The 23,890-nt window shown below is 41.7% G+C and overlaps 1 protein-coding gene across 4 annotated transcripts; it reads right to left on the bottom strand.

The window, feature by feature from the left end:
• Positions 1 to 830: 830 nt before the first annotated feature.
• Positions 831 to 23,387, bottom strand: LOC110490015 (ubiquinone biosynthesis O-methyltransferase, mitochondrial). Of its 4 annotated transcripts, XM_036948827.1 has the most exons (7): positions 22,358 to 22,545; positions 21,554 to 21,692; positions 13,442 to 13,579; positions 5,619 to 5,718; positions 3,492 to 3,743; positions 2,628 to 2,787; positions 831 to 2,301 (listed from the first exon to the last, which is right to left on the bottom strand). In XM_036948827.1, the coding sequence occupies exons 2-7, from the start codon at positions 21,571 to 21,573 to the stop codon at positions 2,105 to 2,107; spliced, it is 867 nt and encodes a 288-aa protein (XP_036804722.1). In that variant the 5' UTR covers positions 21,574 to 21,692; positions 22,358 to 22,545; the 3' UTR covers positions 831 to 2,104. The 4 variants fall into 4 exon arrangements, with proteins under 4 accessions (XP_036804722.1, XP_036804730.1, XP_021418771.1 ...); XM_036948835.1 differs by lacking the exons at positions 21,554 to 21,692; positions 22,358 to 22,545 and adding an exon at positions 23,321 to 23,387; XM_021563096.2 differs by lacking the exon at positions 22,358 to 22,545 and having other exon boundaries at positions 21,554 to 22,257.
• Between the last annotated feature and the right edge of the window lie 503 nt (positions 23,388 to 23,890).

Below are 23,890 nucleotides of genomic sequence, written 5' to 3'. Positions count from 1 at the left end.
TCAACAACAACGTGCTTGCATAGCAGGTGCATGCTTTTGGCTACTTTAGCTAAAGTCGGTTATACTCACATTGCAGTAACTTCGGAAGTGTAAAAAGGCATTCATCTTGGAGAATACATGCGACCAATGTGCTTTCCGTTGTGATTGTTTGGACCATACCTAATATTGCGAAACAACTTTGCTTGAAAACTGGATTGCGCTTTCGTAAGAACTCTATAATGTAAGGTCAGTTACATCACTGGTACCCCTCAGTCTTGAGCTAGTGCCAACCAACAATGTATATAAACCCTGGATTGCTAATACTATGTATTGGCCATTGAGAGGCTTTGAAGCCACCGGTCGGGCAAATTGGCACTACCCAGTAGGAACTGTCCTTCAAAGGAATGAATGGAATTCTACAGTGTTTCAATTTAATGTTAAGAACTAAATTACATGTATTTAAGTATTTTGTTGTTGTAGTGGGGACCGTAACATTAATCTCTAAAAAAATATATATACTTGGAAGAAAATGTTTTTATTGTTTATGTTCAGCTCATATAATATAATTGAAAAGTGCATTACGGTGTATGTAATAGAATAAACGAGGCAAACAGTAATGTATACATTAATAAATGGATTTCTATAGCTTCCAAAATATATTTTTTTACAACGGTGGGAGAGTGCCAAGATGGAGGCATGGGGGCCTATCAGTCATCAAGTGTATATATAAATGATTGGTGCCAACCCAGTGCCGCCTGCATCCATGCGCTCTGCTTTCCCCAAACCGGTTCGGGGTCAGCATCGCACCTCAGAATAAATGCTTTTCAAACAGATTCATTGTAGTTCTGAAATCGTATTCAATAATCCGTTTATTATAGCTTCCTGCTTATACATCCAATATCCTTACTGCACAGCCATACTGCAAGCGTGTGCACTCCAGCGTCGCTCACGTCAGTGGAGGTAGACTACAGTCTATTGGACAAATTGTACATGTTCATCCTGGTCTGCTAAATTTATGGCAGAGCAATCTTATTCTGTTTAAGTTTGCGACTGAAAACCAGCCCTGGACTGTTCTACAGCCTACATCGACCCATAATCCAAGTTGGACATAAAATGAGCAGCTTTTAAATGCAATTTGTTAGAAGCCAGTGGGGCATGTGACTAGAATAACAACATTTGTGTCATGAGGGTAAAAAAAAACATATACCTTTTTACATTTCAGCACATAGTCCTGGGCCTTGTCTACATATAAGGGCGAATGGAAAAATATGACAGAAACACACAGTCCATCTGTGGAGGATCAAATACACTACTGTGACTGCACTTCTTGAAACATCCGGCCAATGATTGTGTCTGTTTTGAATAATAACTTGCAAGCATGATTTTAGTTGGAGGCTTGTTTGGGTCTTATGTAATAGTTCAGCCAGAAGCCAATTATAATCTCAAAATCACCATGGCTACAGAGTAGAGAGAAAGAGAGCAAGAAAAGGCCGAAAGCAGCCTGATCTCCCCCTCCTATATTTCAGGGATTAGCAGGAAATATGTGGACAGAAAATCCAAAGACTTTTCTAATATAAAAAGCCCTCAGATCCTGAATTTCAGCACAGGATTTACAACTGAAACACCACATCACTGATTTGGACTATATCTTCACACTGTTGAAATGACACTAGAGAGGAATAATCGTCAGATCAGAGAATATTAAAGGAAACCATTTCATTTCCTAATGGAGGATATAATAAGCATGTCAAGACAAACAATATCCATACAATGGATTTTGATGAAGACATTGTGACTGTATTTGAAGAAAACATCCTGCTCAATAGTAAATCAGAGACCTGAGATGTCAATCATGGTGATGAACACTTCTACCATAACAGATGACATTGTAATGACAAGCCTTGAAACCTTAAACAGTTCACGCAATTCAGAGGGACTCATTATGCTGTGAACTCACAGAATAATCATGGCCTGGCTGAAAGAAAACACTATGTATTTGTATCAAGCACTGAACTATAACTTTCTCAAATGCTTTGTGTTTTTCAGGTCCATTGCCTTTCCCTTCAGAGATCAGAGAATCTGTGTTGCAGCTGACCACTTATGACAACTCTCTCCCACGGTCAAGTCAGTTGTACCAGCGTCTGGCCTTAGCTTGGGCCACTATCACGGTGGGGTCTTCGGGGTCGTCCTCGTCAAGGTTCGGTTCCTCCTCGAGTTTGACCGCGTGCAGGGCGTAGTTGATGCTGGTGCTCTCTGTCCAGCTCCAGGCCCCTGACAGAGGGTTATACAGCATCCCTCGGATAGACTCCACATGGAAACCATCTGGGCCGGAGTAGAGATCGAGAGGAATAGGTCAGAGAGAAATAGAGAGGGATAGAGAAAGAAGAAAATGGGACAATTGAAAAGACAGAAAGCGAGAATGGATGAGAAAGAGAGCGAGAGACAGAGGGTCACACACACACACACACACACAACCTCCTATTGGAAAGTGAGAATGAAAGAACGAGACAGCCAAACATAGACACCAGTATGCCTTCAAAAAGCGGCACCAGCACAATAGTAAAATACCAAAAGGTACAGTAGAAAGAGCTAAGAGGAGAGTGAGGAAGAGAAGTAGCAGCATGTGAATGAAGAGCAGGCAGACTCACTGGACTCTAGCAGGCGCTCCAGCTCCATGGGGCTGACAAACTTGTCCCAGTCATGGGTCCCGCTGGGCACGATGCGTAGCACCTCCTCTGCTGCCACGATGGCCAGGGCGTACGACAGCTGGGTCTTGTTGATGGTGGTGATGAAGAGGGAGCCTCCTGGCTGCACACAGGAGGGAGACCGTTACAACCCAGGGCTGCGTTCACTTGGCACCAGGAGAGACTACCTAGACTGGTACCTGGTCCAATAAGAAATGCTCATTTTCCTTTTCCGTTGCAAAATGTTTTTTGTTGTGTACACTAATGAATGTGATCCAACAGATGTGTGTTGCTTCGGATGGCTCTATTATTGTCAATTGAGAGGCAGCAACACAGGTTTGATAGATAATGCAATAGAAGAAAAAACAACTACTGAAAGATCAGGTAAAGGGGACAGGCTTTGAATGCTTCATCTATAACACATCAGAGACTGTACACACAACTAACATGGAGAGATGAGAGCTGGTTCACATCTCAACCAATGAAGCTATTTTAAAACATGACATTGTACAGAACAAATTATAATTTATGATGGTCAGTGTTAAAAGAGCAGCTGAGAGATTTGGGCCAGAAAGAGTGAGAATCTGGATGCAATGGTATTAGAGGAGATTAGGAAGATTTGTGCTCTTTCAACTAATTTGTCCTCCAACACACTGACCCAGGAGATTGGAGGCATCTGGCCATTGGACCGATAGAGGTCAACCCAAAAGATAGTCGATAGTACAAATCACGCACACCCAAACACCACGGATAACTCAATGAAGCGACTGTTCTCTCAGAGAGAACAGTCATGAGTGTGTGGAATGTGAGACGAGTCACATGACCCACCTTGAGCACCTGGTTGCAGCAGAGTGTGAAGGTTTCCAGGTCAGCCAGATGTTCCACCACCTCCGAGGCCACCACTGCATCAAACTGCCCCGCTCCCTGCCCCCCCTTTTCAGAGAGCTCCTCCAGAGTGATGGCACGGTAGCGCACATTGCCACGCAGGTCTGGATCATGCCACGCATGTACCTCCGCTGTCCCAATACTGTCTGCCACCGGGTCAATGCCTAGTACATCTGCCCCCAGTCTACCCAAGGGCTGGGAGAAAGTGAGTTTATACATAGGGACTTCAGAAAGTATTCACACCCCTTGAATTTTTACACATTTTGTTATGTTACAAAGTGGGATTAAAATATATTTAATTGTCAAATTTTGTCAATGATCCCTATATCAAGGCCAAAGAAAAACATTTGAAATTGTAGAATTTAAGTAAAACACTAATATGTCTTGATTAAATAAGTATTCAACCCCCTGAGTCAATACATGTTAGCATCACCTTTGGCAGCGATTACAGCTGAGAGTGTTTTTGTGTAAGTCTTCAGCATATTTGCATACCGGGATTGTACAATATTTCCCCATTCTTTTAAAAATTATTCAAGCTCTGTCAAGTTGATTATTGCTAGACAGCGATTTTCATATCTTGCCATTGATCCTCAAGCGGATTTAAGTCAAAACTAACTAGGCCACTCAGGAAAATTCTATGTCCTCTTGGTAAGCAACTCCAGTGTATATTTTGCCTTGTGTTTTAAGTTATGGTCCTGCTGAAATGTACATTTTTCTCCCAGTGTCTGGTGGAAAGCCGACAACCAGGATTTTCTTTTCCTCTAGGATTTTGCCTGTGCTTAGCTCTAATCCATAATTTAAAAAAAAAACTAAATAACTCCCTAATCTTTGCTGAAGACAAGCATACCCATAACATGATGCAGCCACCACCATGCTTGAAAATATAAAGAGTGGTACTCAGTGATGCGTTTGCCCCAAACATAACTATTTTTATTCAGGACAAAAAGTTAATTTCTTTGCCACTTCTGCTACTCCGCGCTCCTCTTTTTTGTTGTTGCCATATTGCAAACAGGATGCATGTCTTGGAATATTTTGATTCTGTACAGGCTTCCTTCTTTTCAATCTGTCATTGAGGTTAGTATTGTGGAGTAACTACGATTGTTGTTGATCCATCTTCAGTTTTCTGCTATCACAGCCATTAATATCATTGGCCTCATGGGGAAATCCCTGAGCAGTTTCCTTCCTCGCCGGTAACTGAGTTAGGAAGGACGTCTGTATCTTTGGAATGACTGGGTGTATTGATACACCATCCAAAGTGTAATTAATAACTTCCCCATGTGTAAAGTGTCTGCTTTTAAAAAATATATATATTTACACCAATCTACCAATAGGTGCCCTTCTTTGTGAGTTATTGGAAATCCTACCTGGTTTCTGTGGTTTAATCTGTGCTTGAAATTCACGTCTCGACTGAGGGACCTTACAGATAATTGTATGTGTGGGGTACAGAGATAGGGTAGTCAATTTTCGTATGCTGTTGACACCCGTGTTTACACCTTAGTGCTGCCTGCTTGCCCGCAGCCAATCTCCAACCTTCCACAGCTGATCTCTTCTGAAAAGAATTCCCCTAACTACACGATCCCCTGAGACGGACTCATACAGTCCAAAGTCTAACAGACTGTGTGTGTGTGTGTATTTCTGTCTGTGTGATAGAGAGCTATATCAGACCTGAAGTTGTCTCCTCAAATCAAAACAAAACTGCTGGTATGTGTTCACTTCAAATAAGAGCAAGGAAACAAATGCAATCCTTTGTAGATGTGAAGTTATCAAACACAAACGACCAACTGTCCTTTTCCACCAAACTCTGACCAGTGAAATTGAGAAGAAATATGAATGTATTTGACATTTCAAACATTATTAGCAACTGGTAGAGCAAGGAAAAGGTTTGCATCACAAGCAGAATTGTACTGTACAGGCTACATTCAAAGTGAAGCTAAATCTGATTTGATAGCTTGCAATTTAAAAAAAAAAATGGAATTTCCAAGCAGGTGTATGGGGATAGGAGTCAGTTGTCCACAGCAGCATGAGACTGCATATCTATCTCATTCATACACACAAAAAAATACATTTTACCTCAGTGAGCAACCCCCCTCCACAGCCTACGTCCAGTATTCTGAGCCCTGCCAGTGGTTTTCCCGGGCGCCGCCCGCCATGTGCGTTCAACAGATTATCCCTGAAAGAGGTCAGAGGTCACACTACCACTCTTTCCACCCCATTCCCAAAGCCATACAGTGCATTCAAAGTATTCAGACCCATTGACTTTTTCCACATTTTGTTACCCTACAGCTTTATTCTAAACTTGATTAAATTGTTTGTTCTCAATCTACACAAAATACTACACAAAAAAAACCATATCACCCCATAAAAAACAGATCACATTTCCATAAGTATTCAGACCCCCCTTCACTCAGTACTTTGTTGAAGCACCTTTGGCAGAGATTACAGCCTCGAGTCTTCTTGGGTATGACGATACAAGCTTGGCACACTTGCATTTGAAGAGTTTATCCCATTCTTCTCTGCAGATCCTCTCAAGCTTTGTCAGGTTGGATGGGGAGTGTCGCTGCACAGCTATTTTCAGATCTCTCCAGAGATGTTCGATTGGGTTCAAGTCCAGACTCTGGATGGGCCACTAAAGGAGCCGGCCAGCTCTAGGAAGAGTCTTGGCGATTCCAAACTTCTTCCATTTAAGAATGGAGGCCACTGTGTTCTTGGGGACCTTCAATGCCGCAGACATTTTTCGGGTACCCTTCCCCAGATCTGTGCCTCGACACAATCCTGTCTTTGACAATTCCTTCGACCTCATGGCTTGGTTTTTGCTCAAACATGCACTGTCAACTGTGGGACCTTTATTTAGACAGGTGTGTGCCTTTCTAAATCATGTCCAATCAATTGTATTTACTCCAATCAAGGATGATCAATGGAAACAGGATGCACCCGAGCTCAATTTCGAGTCAGGTAGCAAAAGGTCTGAATATGTATGTAAATAAAAGTTGTGTTTTTTATTTTTAATGCATTGGCCAAAATGTCATAGGGAGGTAGTCAGACCTGACCGTGTGGTGCAAGGACAACAACCTCTCCCTCAACGTGATCAACACAAAGGAGATGATTGTGGACTACAGGAAAAGGAGGACCGAGCACGCCCCCATTCTCATCGACGGGGCTGCAGTGGAGCAGGTTGAGCTTCAAGTTCCTTGGCGTCCACATTAACAATAAACTAGAATGGTCCAAGCACACCAAGATAGTCGTGAAGAGGACACAAAAAAACCTATTCCCCCTCAGGAGACTGAAAAGATTTGGCATGGGTCCTCAGATCCTCAAAGGATTTTACAGCTACACCATCAAGAGAATCCTGACAGGTTGCATCACTGCCTGGTATGGCAACTGCTCGGCCTCCGACCGCAAGGCACTACAGAGGGTAGTTGTTAGGAATTTTATGAATAATGACTAAACAATATCTACATTTTAAATAGAACTATAACTAATTAAACTCTACTCTGTTTTATTATATCTGATTAATAATGTTAATTCATAAGGAAGGGATTGTGTAGCATGAAACAGGGGGTAATTAAACATAATAAGTACCATTCGAGCTAGGTTTGGGAGGAAATGGATTGTGGGTTTTAAGTAAGCAGAAAGGATCGTTAACCTATGGTTGAACCGACTCAACTTAGCTCTGGGATGTTTAGATGAGGCAGCGAGTGTTTTCCTGGGTTTTCCATTATCTGGAACTGTCTTCTAAATAGTGATGGATGAAGTTAATCTTGATAATAGTGTGTGTGAGTTAGGAGGTTGGAATAAACTTTTGAACCTGCTTTGTCCTGGTCGTTAGGAGGAAGGACATTTTATAACCTATGACATCATGTTTTGTATATAAACTGTTGTTCGTGTTTACATGGGAGTGCGCTCCGAGAATAAATACTATTATCTAATTTTGATAAGACTGATCTGTCTATTTTATGCAAATAAGCATCTTACAAATTCTTAGAAATAGACTGAGTGGTTTAATTAATGTACACATAAAGGAATTATGAAATTCCAATGACAGTAGTGCGTACGACCCAGTACATCACAAGGGGCCAAGGTTGGGCCGACCAACCAGTGCTCCCGCACATTGGCTAACCGGGCTATCTGCATTGTGTCCCACCCATCACCCCAACCCCTCTTTTACGCTACTGCTACTCTCTGTTCATCATATATGCATAGTCACTTTAACCATATGTGCATGTACCTCAATCAGCCTGACTAGCCGGTGTCTGTATGTAGCCTCTCTACTGTATATAGCCTGTCCTTTTACTGTTGTTTTATTTCTTTACCTACCTACTGTTCACCTAATACCTTTTATTGCACTATTGGTTAGAGCCTGTAAGTAAGCATTTCACTGTAAGTATTCAGCGCATGTGACAAACTTTGATTTGATTCCTGCCATCCAGGACCAGTATTCCAGGCAGTGTCAGAAGAAGGCCCTAAAAATTGTTCACTCTGCTACCGCACAGCAAGCTGTACCGGAGCGACAAGCTGGTGACACTGTCTGTGACTTATTTAGAATTCAAGGCATACTTAACCAGCATAGCTACCACACTCCGTAGCGATATGCCATCCCATATGGTTTACGCTAAGTGGGACAATCATTTGTTTATCAACAGGACAATGACCTAACAAACCTCCAGGCTGTGTAAGGGTTATTTGACCAAGGAGAGTGATGGAGTGCTGCATCAGATGACCTGTCCTCCACAGTCACTCAACCTCAACCAAATTGAGATGGTTTGGGATGAGTTGGACCGCAGAGTGAAGGAAAAGCAGCCAACAAGTACTCAGCATATGTGGGAACTCCTCCAAGACTGTTGGAAAAGCATTCCATGTGAAGCTGGTTGAGAGAAGGCCAAGAGTGCAAAGCTGTCATCAAGGCAACTTTGAAGAGCCTAAAATATATTTGTATTTGTTTAACACTTTTGGTTACTACATGATTCCATGTGTTATTTAATAGTTGATGTCTTCACTATTCTTCTACAACATAGAAAATAGTTTAAAAAAATAAAGAAAAACCCGTGAATTAGTAGGTGTCCAAACATTTGACTGGTACTGTATATTCACCCCAAAAAATACATGGGGGATAGGAAATGATGCAGAGAATTACTGATAGAAGCCACAATATTAAAGCTGATCTACCCCCTAAATTAAAACATATGTTTAACAAAAAGCTATGATCCCTTATTGATGTCCCTTGTTAAATCCACTTAAAATCAGTGTAGATAAACGGGAGGAGACAGGTGAAAGAAGGATTTTTAAGCCTTGAGACATAATGACAAAGTGAAAACATGTTTTTGGAAATTTGCGAAATATCTAATTCACATAAGTATTCACGGCACTGAGTCAATACATTGTAGAAGGCTTTTTTTTGCAGCGATTACAGCTTTGAGTCGTCTTGGGTATGTCTATCAGCTTTGAGTCGTCTTGGGTATGTCTATCAGCTTTGAGTCGTCTTGGGTATGTCTATCAGCTTTGCACGTCTGGATTTTTTTTCTTTCTCCCATTCAAGAACTCGAACAGTCAAAAAATGTCAAATTCCTGCCTATCCCTAGTCTGTTTGTGTGTGTGCTCTCCATGTTTCCCCACACCTCCTACTGTCACAATCCCCTTGGCTGCACAGTCGTCAGGACAAACGCTGCCCTCCAATAATCCCCCAGCTAAATTACAACTTGAATCTCACAGCACCAACCCCTCCATCTCCATTCCCCTCCGTTGACCCCCATCTCCATCCCCTACACTCTGGCTAATGTCCCCCCAGGCAAGATGTACATGGAGCGGGCGAGAAGTCACATGTGTCCCCTTCATTACTGCCCTGCCACTAGATCTCCCACAGCCTTGGCACAGAGAGCGGGAGAGAAAGCCTGAGTGGGTTGCAGGGAGAGAGCTTTAGCCTGGACGCCCTTCAGAAACTCTAACACTACCCATCCAGCCCATCTCACCACACAACTCTAATGCTTTTGATGAGGGACCATGTAGCCTACCGCTGCGCTTCCTTCTGGTTTCTGCTAGCAAGCTACACTAGGGCAAGTAAATAAACAAATAATATCCCCCCAAAAAAGGAGGCTTCTGACGCTAAACCAACCAAATCAGTGCTGTTGTCCCCTCGTTTAAACAACCTGAGGGCAGAGACACATCAGTGTTGAGTCTGACATCCCTCAGTCACACTGTCACCACAGACTCATCACCGCCGGGTCACAAACAGGAAGGAAAGGGATTTTATACTACAGGCTGGATGAATGATAATGCACTGATTAGCTGTGAAGAATATAGCATATCTTATCAATCGAAATACCCTCAGATTTGCCGAGACAGAATAAACTCTTTCCATATCATCTGCCCTTGTATCATCCCTATACATTATTAACACACATATACATATATATATACATATATATATATATACACACATATACATATATATATACACATATATATATATATACACACATATACATACATTATATATATATATCACATACACACATACATACATATATAATGTATGTATGTATGTATGTATGTATGTATGTATGTATGTATGTATGTATGTATGTATGTATGTATGTATGTATGTATGTATGTATGTATGTATGTATGTATGTATGTATGTATGTATATATATATATATATATAAAAAAAGTGTTGTTTAACGTTTGCCACAAGCCACCTGGGAGACACACCAAACATGTGGAAGAAGGTGCTCTGGTCAGATGAAACCAAAATTGAACTTTTTGGCAACAATGCAAAACGTTATGTTTGGCGTAAAAGCAACACAGCTGAACACACCATCCCCACTGTCAAACATGGTGGTGGCAGCATCATGGTTTGGGCCTGCTTTTCTTCAACAGGGACAGGGAAGATGGTTAAAATTGATGGGAAGATGGATGGAGCCAAATACAGGACCATTCTGGAAGAAAACCTGATGGATTCTGCAAAAGATCTGAGACTGGGACGGAGATTTGTCTTCCAACAAGACAATGATCCAAAACATAAAGCAAAATCTACAATGGAATGATTCAAAAATAAACATATCCAGGTGTTAGAATGGCCAAGTCAAAGTCCAGACCTGAATCCAATCGAGAATCTGTGGAAAGAACTGAAAACTGCTGCTGCTCTCCATCCAACCTCACTGAGCTCGAGCTGTTTTGCAAGGAGGAATGGGAAAACATTTCAGTCTCTCGATGTGCAAAACTGATAGAGACATACCCCAAGCGACTTACAGCTGTAATCGCAGCAAAAGGTGGCGCTACAAAGTATTAACTTAAGGGGGCTGAATAATTTTGCACGCCCAATTTTTCAGTTTTTGATTTGTTAAAGTTTGAAATATCCAATAAATGTCGTTCCACTTCATGATTGTGTCCCACTTGTTGTTGATTCTTCACAAAAAATACAGTTTTATATCTTTATGTTTGAAGCCTGAAATGTGGCAAAAGGTCGCAAAGTTCAAGGGGGCCGAATACTTTCGCACGGCACTGTATACATATACATACATACAGTATATCACAAAAGTGAGTACACCCCTCACATTTTTGTAAATATTTGAGTATATCTTTTCATGTGACAACACTGAAGAAATGACACTTTGCTACAATGTAAAGTAATGAGTGTACAGCTTGTATAACAGTGTAAATTTGCTGTCCCCTCAAAATAACTTAACACAGCCATTAATGTCTAAACTGCTGGCAACAAAAGTGAGTACACCCCTAAGTGAAAATGTCCAAATTGGGCCCAAAAGTGTCAATATTCTGTGTGGCCACCATCATTTTCCAGCACTGCCTTAACCCTCTTGGGCATGGAGTTCACCAAAGCTTCACAGGTTGCCACTGGAGTCCTCTTCCACTCCTCCATGACGACATCACGGAGCTGGTGGATGTTAGAGACCTTGCACTCCTCCACCTTCCGTTTGAGGATGCCCCACAGATGCTCAATAGGGTTTAGGTCTGGAGACATGCTTGGCCAGTCCATCACCCTTACCCTCAGCTTCTTTAGCAAGGCAGTGGTCGTCTTGGAGGTGTGTTTGGGGTCGTTATCATGTTGGAATACTGCCCTGCGGCCCAGTCCCCGAAGGGAGGGGATCATGCTCTGCTTCAGTATGTCACAGTACATGTTGGCATTCATGGTTCCCTCAATGAACTGTAGCTCCCCAGTGCCGGCAGCACTCATGCAGCCCCAGACCATGACACTCCCACCACCATGCTTGACTGTAGGCAATACACTTGTCTTTGTACTCCTCACCTGGTTACCGCCACACACGCTTGACACCATCTGAACCAGATAAGTTTATCTTGGTCTCATCAGACATGGTTCCAGTAATCCATGTACTTAGTCTGCTTGTCTTCAGCAAACTGTTTGCGGGCTTTCTTGTGCATCATCTTTAGAAGAGGCTTCCTTCTGGGACGACAGCCATGCAGACCAATTTGATGCAGTGTACGGCGTATGGTCTGAGCACTGACAGGCTGACCCCCCACCCCTTCAACCTCTGCAGCAATGCTGGTAGCACTCATACGTCTATTTCCCAAAGACAACCTCTGGATATGACGCTGAGCAAGTGCACTCAACTTCTTTGGTCGACCATGGCGAGGCCTGTTCTGAGTGGAATCTGTCCAGTTAAACCGCTGTATGGTCTTGGCCACTGTGCTGCAGCTCAGTTTCAGGGTCTTGGCAATCTTCTTACAGCCCAGGCCATCTTTATGTAGAGCAACAATTCTTTTTTTCAGATCCTCAAAGTTCTTTGCCATGAGGTGCCATGTTGAACTTCCAGTGACCAGTCAGTATGAGTGTGAGAGCGATGACACCAAATTTAACACACCTGCTCCCCATTCACACCTGAGACCTTGTAACACTAACAAGTCACAAGTCACCGGGGAGGGACAATGGCTAATTGGGCCCAATTTGGACATTTTCACTTAGGGGTGTACTCACTTTTGTTGCCAGCGGTTTAGACATTAATGGCTGTGTGTTGAGTTATTTTGAGGGGACAGCAAATTTACACTGTTATACAAGCTGTACACTCACTACTTTACATTATAGCAAAGTGTCATTTCTTCCGTGTTGTCACATGAAAAGATATACTCAAATATTTACAAAAATGTGAGGGGTGTACTCACTTCTGTGATATAGTGTATATATATATTTTTTGGACCTCACACCTACTTCAGGCATTTCTCACTTCTGAGCTTCTTGTCTCAATGTAACTGGGGTCTGTCAATAACTTGTACTGCCTGGCTCTGACATTTTAGCTCAGAGAGGTGCCCCTCTAGTAGGTGGGGGAGGGGCCTGGCCGTACTGTGAGTGACACGGGGAGGAGGGAGACAGCAACCAACCGACTCGCTATAGTAGGCTAATAGCTGCCATAGCAATGATTAAGTAGTACCTGTTTTAACTGCATCAAACCGGGAGAAGCTAGTTAAGCTAGCTAACGTTAGCTAGCTAGGCTAACTGTGGTTGCAGCGCATGTGCTTTCTCATCCTACAGTTGCAAAAATAGGCTCTATGACTGTAGCTTATTGCCGCTTTGATGATTTATGATTGACCAACAAGGTACACACGCCATTCTCGTGAAAAGCAAGAGCATTATCCTAATTTAACAAATCTCTCTCTGTGTTCGGATCTGTATGGGCTCTTCTGGACACGTCAGTTCAAATTACAAATACCATAGACCCGTGACAATAATATCAGACCCATGACATTCATTTAGAATTATGGAGCCAGACCCGCTCAGGTCGAGTATTCGGGTACAGGTGGATCCGGGAAGAATTGTAACTGACTCTCACATGGATTCTACGTCTAAATTAGCCCTAAATCGGTGGATGATTGTGGCATCTTTAATATGCAATTGGGTGAATAAACTACAGGCATACACACACGCACCGTATGAAAGGCACCCTGAGGTCATTCATTGAGTGGAGGGCTGCGAAGTCTCCCTGCTCATTCCACCACTTGTTGGCGAGAAGCTGGAACCTCTTCACCTCATTTGGGTCCACAGTGGTCTTGGAGGCAGAGCGAATCCTACAGATACAAAACAGTTGTCACCAAGCACTCAAATACTGACATGTATTAGACATTGGGGACGTCCCAGGTCGTCTCGATTGCAGTTACACAACGTAGATCTCACAATGCCTGGGTCATATTCGTTAGTGCTCACACCAGACCCAACAGCAGAATAAATTGACTATGGGGGCAGTGAGGGCACACAATTTTGGAGTGTTCATGCATTGGAATTATATTGAATTCTGCTTATATCATGCTATACTACATTAAACATAAAGTTAAAATGCTGAGACTCCGAGAATAAGAATATATAAATACTTGGGCGAGCAGTGTCAAATCTTTTGGTACCATCAATAGCATGCTTCTAGTTAGAATACCCAGCTTGGGTGAAGGCCTTGTCTGCGTTAGCATTGGACCCAACACAGAACTCTCGACATGGGAAACAAAATGACACACCTGCAGTTGCTATTAAATTAAAGTTTTTGGATTGAAAACCTGCAGCTTGGGTAGGATTCTAAGTTAACCTGGGCTTTCTACTCTGTTCCAAGACCATCAGGAACAGTCGGAGATGGCGGGGCTGTGGAGCCGTTATCCTGGTGGCGCTTGTGGAAGGGTGGGTAAGCTCTGCATGTGGAGCTCGACACCATCATTGCCGCTAGGCTTGGCGGCGGCCTCAGTGGTTGACACTGTTGCTCATTACTCTCCTTTTGGCTTTGTTTGGGTACTTTGGCAAACAGCAATTTCTGATATCCATCGTGGCAGATCAGTTGGTTTGAGCTAGCTAAATAGGCTAAGGCGATTATAAACATTTTTTTACAGCTAGCTAAGAAGCTAACTAAACTCTGTAGCGGTGGAGAGTGAGGAAGAGTTAAGTGAAGCAGCTTCAATGGTAAACATGACACCACCTTACAAATAAAAAATTACAGGCGGAGGTGTATCACTTAGCCTACCACAGATAAGCGTTTTCTCCTACTTTTTATGGAAACCTATGGGGGGTGATAAGAGACATAAGCCTAGGCAACTGTACAGCCATGTGGCTGTTGCCTAGCATTGAACGTCTGACTGACATGACACCAAGGCCTTACTAACATCTGCGTCGCGTGTTAATGAAAGTCATAATGTGCATAGTTTATATTTATATTAATTAAATCTCAACCATAAATGTTAGAAACACACTCTTTTTCCGTGCAAGCAGACACTCCAACGTAACCACCTTGAGCTATAGTGTAGCCTACAGTTTGTGTATTTCCTGTTATCGCTAATGGCCTAGAAAAGATTATGTCCAATCTGTAGGTAATCTGTCTTTCCTTCAACACCTCATGGCATGGTATCTCGCTGTATACGGATCTAAATGTTGTTAGCCAAATACACTGTGTTGTTACCAGTTCCCAGTAGCCTACATCAGACAACCAATAAGAGTTTGTGTCCATTGCTTTCAGAAGAATAGAGGAGTTCAAAAGGTGCTATTTTGGGATCCTTGGGATATCCCTTCAGTCGAATAAAGCCGTTTTCCCACATGGTCCTTGCAAACCTGGATCCTTGGGATGTCCCTACCAACTATACATGTAAAATGATTAAGTTTAGTGTTAGCAGTGAACGTTCATAGAGTGAGAGTCTGGCACGGTATTTGAGAGCTAGACAGCAACATAAAAAAATTATGTCTATTTTACAAGTGGCAGAAGCAATTTTCGAGTGTCTGCCCCAGATATTTTCCTTTTAGACGATGAAAAGAATTATCAAGATGTCCATGATCCAATTGAGGAGTAAGTAGGCTATATTTAAGTTGTGATATCGTTAGGAAATATTTAGGTCTACTGTGTTAAGGCAAATTTGGTTTTTGAAAATAATAATTTTGTTGATATTGAGTTGATAACGTATTGTCGAAAGCACATAGGCAATATTATTTACTGTGACGATAGCGGAGTAGGCTAGTGTACAATAACGTAATTTGATGTGCTAGAATTATTTAATGGATGAATTAAATTGTAAATTAAAATATACACACGTGAGCAATATTATTTACATTGTAATACACTACCCCTACATGCCATTGTACTATAGCAGTAGTCATCAACCTTTGAGTCAAAATCACTTTGAGTCAAAATGTCTGCTGAGATCTACCACTCTGATTTTTTATTAACATGACTTAATAAATCCTCTTTAGGATTGGACCCTTTTTTTCTTCAATTTTTCACCTAAAATGACATACCCAAATCTAACTGCCTGTAGCTCAGGTGCTGAAGCAAGGATATGCATATTCTTGGTACCATTTGAAAGGAAACACTTTGAAGTTTGTGGAAATGTGAAAGGAATGTAGGAGAATAACACATTAGATCTGGTAAAAGATAATACAGGGTACAAAAAATACAAAAAAGTGTTTTTTTCCTATAATCTTTGAAATGCAAGATAAAGGCCATAATGTATTATTCCAGCCCAGGTGCAATTTAGATATTGGCCACTAGATGGCAACAGTGTGTGTGCAAAGTTTTAGACTGATCCAATATTCCATATTTTGAATCAAGACTGCCCAAATGTGCCTAATTTGTGTATTAATAACTTTTATGTTCAAAACTGTGCACTCTCCCAAACAATAGCATGGTATTCTTTCATTGTAATAGCTACTATAAATTGGGCAGTGCAGTTAGATTAACAATAATTTAAGCTTTCTGACAAAATCAGATATGTCTATGTCCTGGGAAATGTTTTTGTTACTTACAACCTCATGCTAATCGCATTAGCCTACGTTAGCTCAACGTCCCACAGGGGACCCACCGATCCTGAAGTACGAAACTGTAAGCCTATGCAACAGTACTGTAGCAATGAGGTTTGTGCAGTAACCTATAGGCCCAATACATTATCACCGCATACTGACGTTGCTTGAATATACCTGCCAATGCATTGTTGTTCGGGACATTTAAAAATATATATATATTTCCAGGTGGGCTATATGATCACACCGGTAATAGAGCCATTGTTGTATTACTTGTGAGGCACAGCTGAGTGAGCATACATTTCAATCATTTGCTATTTATTTTACTGGGCTGATGGTGCCTGCATCTGATGGTCACTCTCCCTTTCCTCCACTGACGCTGACCAAAAAGGGACACCGTCTTCCAGCTGATGGCAAAACTCGAGTTGCACCACATTATTTCTGCCTCATGCACAAATTCATGCTGTTACTCCTATGAACAGAGAAAGTGAAATATTCCTCGATATTAAAAAAAGACCCAAGCCGCTAATAACAAACGCAAGCCTATATATACACTTTCCTACTCATTCATTACTGCTGCACTGCTTGTTGTAGCACTGAGCGGAAATAGGAAAAAACGAGCATTTTATGGCTTATAAAAAAAGTGTTGAGTACAAAGTGTTGACAGTGCTGAGTAAGAACTTAAACATGAACTCACTCATAAAAACAGCAGCTCTTTGCTGTATTCAATGACAGTCTCTCTCTAGCCATGGTTTTAAACGTTTTGAAATCTCACAGTATCAATTTTTCCGTAGCTTTCTCATCTGACCTAAGGTTTTTGACCAGGTAAACATTGTCTGCTGTTCATTTATTTTCTGGCCTTCCAAGAGATACATTTGTAATAATACGAAATATAATTGAATTTATTTATATTATAATCAAGGTGAGACTGAACGAAAAAGAAAAAGGAGCCACCAGAGAAGAATCAAAAGGGACCAAATGCTTCGACATCCGGGCGATTGACTTGGCTTGGAAAAAGGACGAAAGACGAGACCCGGGAAAGCTTGGTGCTCCTAGCTGGGGTCTATTCCATTAAGGTGAATTTAAAAACCTCAGATGATAATAATTTGCATTTGCCACCTTGTGGTGGGTGGCATCGCCATGCTGTCAGCAGTACCAACACTGGCCCAGGGGTTTCTCCAAATAGTCCATTTCAAAGCTAACCACTGGGTCACATTGAATAACTGCCACTTCCAGCGTAGGAAAGACTATTGAGAGTAAATATTACTTCATCATAGGAGAGCTGTAGCTCCGCCCACCAGTGATGTGGAGCAGAGCATGCTGGGCGATCTCTAAGGTGAACTAGAGAAAGTACAAAAGGCGTGATAAGTTCCAGCCATCTCTTGTGATTACCTATATAGTTAGCATTGTTTGTTTTAGCAAAGGCCAGTGTGCGTCCTTCAGAAATGTGAGTTCATATTTCTTACAATCCATGTGTTGTCGACGCACTGTTATGCCAATGAGCACGTTTACCGCGAGCAAGCAACTAAGCTTGCTAACCCTTTTGTTTCTGTCATCTCATTTCAGACATTTAACATTAGCATTTCAGAGTCTTATATGCCCTGTGGTTATATGGATGTATACTGATTATGTGGGTATTTTGTTAGCAATGAGCCTTGGGGAGGCATTATACATTCAAGTTCATGCAGTTGTGTGAGGATGATAGTGCTGCTCAGTACTGCTGTGTAATTGTGCTCATCCGATCATTCATTAGTAAAGTCACAGCCATGTTGTATTGCCCTGTGCAGCAGAACCAATTGTAGCCATTATTTATAGCTTATGTAATTGGAGGTTGTATTAAGCCTACACCTGCCATTTACTATTGTATTTAATTTCACACTTTTCAGAACCACACACTCTTAGTTAACACACTTGTCAAGCCATACACTGTGCCGTTACTGCTCTGTAAATCAGCGTCATTAAACAACCTCAACTGGAATCCTACTGGTCTGTCATCTGTGCCCTTACAAGCACCTGGGAGAGAACACGCAGTGCTAAGTAAAACCTAACCCTAAAGAATATACAGTCCACCAGGTCCTCAACTACACCCAGGTAGGTGCTGTTAAGGTGTGACACCACCCTGGAGTTTCTCTCACAACTCATCTCTCCATCTTTTCCAGGTACCATCCCTTGCCTCTCTTATCAACCCCACTGACAGAAAAAGAAATTGACATGTATCCTTTCTGTCTGCCATTAACATCATTGCATGTCTAATCAAACATTTAAATCATTCAATAACTGTATTTTTACATACCTGATCATCCTTTAACCTGTGTGTTTGCATTAAGTCTCTCCTACCCTTTTCTGTTAACTCTGAACCTGTTCTCCATGACCTAGGGGGTTCTGCCTAATACCCAGACATGGATCCACCTGATTTCCTCCATTACCAAACACCCTCCAACTTTTCATTACATCAGCTCCTGTTATTGTCATGTCATTATTTGCTAAGAAAGAGCAAGACAACTATCATACTGGGAACATAATGTGAGATGCACAGATTAGCTAAAAACACTAGCACTGCTGAGCAGCAGCGCCTGTACTTTGCAGTTTCCCTCTTCCAAGACTGACTACCTGATGAAAACAAGTGACCGGCAGAACCTCCCTGCCACACAATACCCACCTCCTCTATTCCACACACCAGAATTCAGTATTTCAGTCTGATTGCCATGTGAGTGTACAACAAATCTGAAAGTAAATCGACACACATGTACCAACAAAAGTATCAAAGTTTGTGTATTTAAATATAAATTATTGCCAGATTGGTTTTCACAGCTGTTTCGCAAGATGTTCATTATTGTAAACTGTAACATATCCCTTGATGGTATTTGTTAGTTCAACATTGTTGTATTATTATAAGACATACAATAGATATATTTAACCACAAGGGTGTACTAATGAGCTAAATCAGAGGACTAATATTACTTCAGTGTAGATAAGGGAAGGCCTGTTTAAAATTAAAACATGCCAGCCAGACAAGCCAGTGTATGAATCAAATGTATTTGCATATGAACAGAGTGGAAATTGGCTGACTTTGATCTGTAAGGTAAGCAACATTAATGTGTGGGGAGGGGCATTGAAATTATATTATTTTTTTACCCTGATGCCTGTTTATTCATAAAAATCATAAGATTAAGCATAACATTCATCGCAATGGTTAGCATATGCAAATTAATAGGAATACATTTAGCCTAATTGATAACAAATATGACATGGAAAGTCAGGATCCTAATCAGGCTTTTGTTTGTCAAATCCAGATTAAATAAAGGTCTTTATGTGTGTCAAATCTGTAGGTGCTTGTGGGCTAAATCGATGACAAACAGCTGAAATGTTCAGGCTTCATCATGATCTGTGATCAGAACAGACTGGGGTGTTTTCGGTTCCGTTTAGTCTAACGATATGTGTAAGAACGCAACTGCATTGAAATGAATAGCCTGATTCAATGGAATTCTCCTGAATAATAAAATGTTTTTATCTCTAAATTGCAGAGCATTTAATTAACCGTCATTTTCCTGTGATGTTGAGGCTGAGCAAGACTTATAGGCTAGTAGACTATGCAGAAATAATCGTGGAGTTATTCATTGTTATAGCCTAGATTGCTTTATTTAATCTGGACCATAGGACCATTTCCTATGGCTAAGAAAACAAGTAGTAGCATATGCTTTTTGCCTCTCTATGACAAGGGTTTGGCCTATATCCTCAAACACACCCTCAATTTGAACCCTGCTTTTAACCACAAGACATCGCCACAGAAATGTATAGCCTAAGAATTTCATGGTGACAGTGATTGTGTCTGATAACCTCTTGTTTCTGAATAGGGCTACCTCCAACAAAGAAGCCCATGTGTCTGTGTTGATGTGAGAAATAGGCATATCTAAACAGCAATGATGGCTGGCTGCGATATCAACTAGCCTAATAAGTTTTGCATTGAGGTGATAGCCCTATTTTATCAAAAATCGACAAATTAAATTGATTAGATTACTATGGCAATGAAAAATATTTTTTGCAAAATCATGTAGACGTTTGTAAGCCGTTCATGGGTTGATCTTTAATAATAAACTAAACAGACCCTTAAACTAACGTGTGAAACACATGTAGATGTTTTTAACATGCAGACCGGACACGTCGCGTGCGCGAGCGTCGCAAAATATATGTACAAATCCATATTATTGAATTATTGCACCCACACTGCTTGCACACCAATGAGCATCTGGGTTGCCAAGGGCTAAAATAGAAGTCATTCCTATTTCTGACACAGATCGTGCTGCAAGTCCTGCCTCTCCCATCTCCTCATTGGTTTATAGAAGCAGGTACCTACGTGCCATCTCATTGGTTATACCCACGTGGGTGATTGAAAGACAAACTGTTTTGCTGGTTGTCGTGGTAATACTATGAAAGTGTAGATGCCAATCACCATATAAGTTCAAATATGAAAAAGCCTGGAAGGAGTAGCGATGACTAGAAACGAGTCGGTTGGTGGTTTTATGTGTGGATTAATTGTTGGAGTAGAGGATCTTGTGCATTTCAGGTAAAACAACAACTCAAATGTTTATATCCCAGGACAAATTAGCTAGCAACAGCAAGCTAGCTAAGTAGGACAAATTAGCTAGCAAGTGCAAGCTAACTAGCCATACATGTTTAATGCTTTTCGACCTGTCCCCAAATGAATGTCATTGGTTCAGAGTTTGTTTTGATATTTTAACCTGCATGTCGTGATCGCGTTTGGTGTAGGGGGACAAAATACAGTTATGCACGATAGCGCACGCGCCCAGCCGGTTTGGTGCATAAATTGTCAGGTCTGGTCAGCATGTTACACGCAACCTGACACGTGACGCGATCACCACGTGAACACTACATCTACATGACGTGTCGTGAACTTGTCGGTAGGGCATGGCACACACAGAAGCTAAACAGTCTACATAACACTGGAGAGTATTTGGAATAATCCGTTTTTCTAATGCTTGCAATTATGAATACAACCCTGGGGTGTAATAATTAGTGCACACAGTGGCAAAACGTTTGGCAACGAAAACTAGTTTCTATTTACGTAGGCCCCTCCCCGTTTGCATAATTGTCTAGTGATAAAAACCCACGCAGCGCCCTTCTGAGATGCTCAGTACGACTGCAAAAAGACAACCTGGAACGAAACCATTTTCCGTTAGCATGGAGTTAGAGAAACTGAGTCCACGTGCAATCGCTAAGACCCTCATACCACATCTGCAAACTAAAATGTAATTGTACCATACCTCACATGCGCGAAACCCATTTGAGAGCGACGCTCCAGAAACTGCGTGTGATGTTTACATACTGAAGTCCAGCTGACTGTAGTCCGAGTTGAAGTAGGAGTGCCATTCACCACACTTGTTGAACAGCGGGTACAAAACCCTAAGATGAGACGTCCAAACTTCTTTGAATACATGTCTGTTTCTTACATTTATATGTGTTCGGTAGACAGGTCAATGTGACCGTGGTGTACTCATTCTCTTACTGTTCGAGTGGAAACACTGCTGTGCATAGAAAGTTCCTACTGGCTACTGGTTCCCTGGCTAAATCTACTCCAGTCCCAAATTATTAGTGTATAAATACTCAATTAAGCCAACACTGAGTTCAGTAATATATCAACGATTAAACAACTGTAACGTAGCCTGTTGTAAGGTGGGGGTTATACATTTTGATGATTGGTGTTGAACATACATTTGTATATACGAGTGGATTCGGCTATTTCAGCCACACCCGTCGCTGACATTGTGTATACAATCAAACACACAGCCATGCAATCTCCTTTCCAACAAGTCAGTTCATCAAATTTCTGCCCCGCTAGAGCTGCTCCGGTCAACTGTAAGTGCTGTTATTGTGAAGTGGAAACTTCTAGGAGAAACAGCACCCCAGCGAAGCAGGTGTACAGAAAGCCACCATCGCGCGCATAACGAACTCTGAACCAACTATATTAATTTGGGGACAGGTCGAAAAGCATTAAACATTTAAAGCAATTTAGCTTGCTGTTGCTAGCTAATTTGTCCTGGGATATCAACATTGGGTTGTTATTTTACCTGAAATGTACAAGATCCTCTACTCCGACAATTAAGCCACAGATAAAAGGGTAAACCACTTTTTCTAGTAATCTGTCCTCCAAGCTTCTTCTTTGGACGGTTGGCAACCAATTTTAAGGTGCATTACCACCACCAACTAGAGTGGCGTGTGGACCTCAGTTCATATTTCAAACACCCACGTGGGTATATGCTCCTAAAAAACTAGATGAGAGGCGGAACTTGCGTCACAAATAGAAAGCGTTTTGCATCGCCCATGGACGCGACGTTAGCAGTGTGGTCAGCAGATCACCATGCGCATTGCAGAGCTTTGGCTGGATGTTCCAACATCCAGCCAAAAGCCTTCGCAGAACAGTGGAGGCTGTTATTGGCAGCAAACTCCATATTAATACCCATGATTTTGGAATCAGATGTTCAACGAGCAGGTGTCCACATAGTGTATATGTAACAGTATAGACTTTACGTCCGTCCCCTCGCCCCGACCTAGGCGCGAAGCAGGGACGCTCTGCACACGTCAACAGTCACCCTCGAAGCATCGTTACCCATCGCTCCACAAAAGCCGCGAATCACTACTTCAAGGTCTCAGAGCAAGTGATGTCACCGATTGAAACGCCACTAGCGCGCACTACCGCTAACTAGCTAGCCATTTCACATCGGCTACACTCACCCCCCTTTTGACCTCCTCTTTCCGCAGCAACCAGTGATCCGGGTCACGGCACGGTATTAACGGTATTGATGGCAAAATCTGTAGCATGAAGACAACTGTGTTAGCAGTGGGTTATGTGACCATTACATCGGTGTATGCTAGCTAACACACTTATTTACAGCAATCATATGCCAAAGCACATCCCAGAAAGCCCCTCAATCCCTAACAGGTACCATATACCCACACATGTATAAATCAGTAACTTACAGCAAACTTGTACACATTGTAAAATAGAAAATAGTAGTCAGAACGTGACCTACCCCTTGCATCACATTTTCATACTGGGAAGACCTGACGTTCACGTTCTCCCCATATCTGCAAGCGAGCGGATCACAACACACCTTATTGTCATAAGAGTTGAACTAACCAATAAGAATGCTTGAACATTAAATACACATTTCTTTAGAGGCAAGTGGAAACATAACCAACCCTATTACATATAACACTAAATCAAACACTGTCAGATGGCGATAGTTGTTTCAGCTGAATGGAGAAAGTGTTATGTATGAACTGGTCAGTCCACGGGGGATACATGTATAGCCGGCTGCATACGTTCCCTTTGGACGGTAAGATTAAACGAGTCAATATCGCCATCTGCAGGAATTCAGGCTAATATAAATCTTGTGTACTGCATTGTTGTATATTTCATGCATAACATAAAGCTGAAATTGGACTGTGCCAGTAATATATACTTAAAATTATAAACGCAACAATTTCAACTATTTTACTGAGCTACAGTTCATATAAAGAAATCAGTCAATTGATATAAATAAATTAGGCCCTAATCTATAGATGACTGGGCAGGGGTGCAGCCATGTGTGGACCTGGAA

Source organism: Oncorhynchus mykiss, chromosome 2 (genome assembly GCF_013265735.2).
Source record: "Oncorhynchus mykiss isolate Arlee chromosome 2, USDA_OmykA_1.1, whole genome shotgun sequence".
In the NCBI taxonomy this organism is placed as follows: Eukaryota; Metazoa; Chordata; class Actinopteri; order Salmoniformes; family Salmonidae; genus Oncorhynchus; species Oncorhynchus mykiss.
The sequence above is the reverse complement of the archived record's forward strand: the minus strand, read 5'-3'. Positions and strand labels throughout refer to the sequence as shown.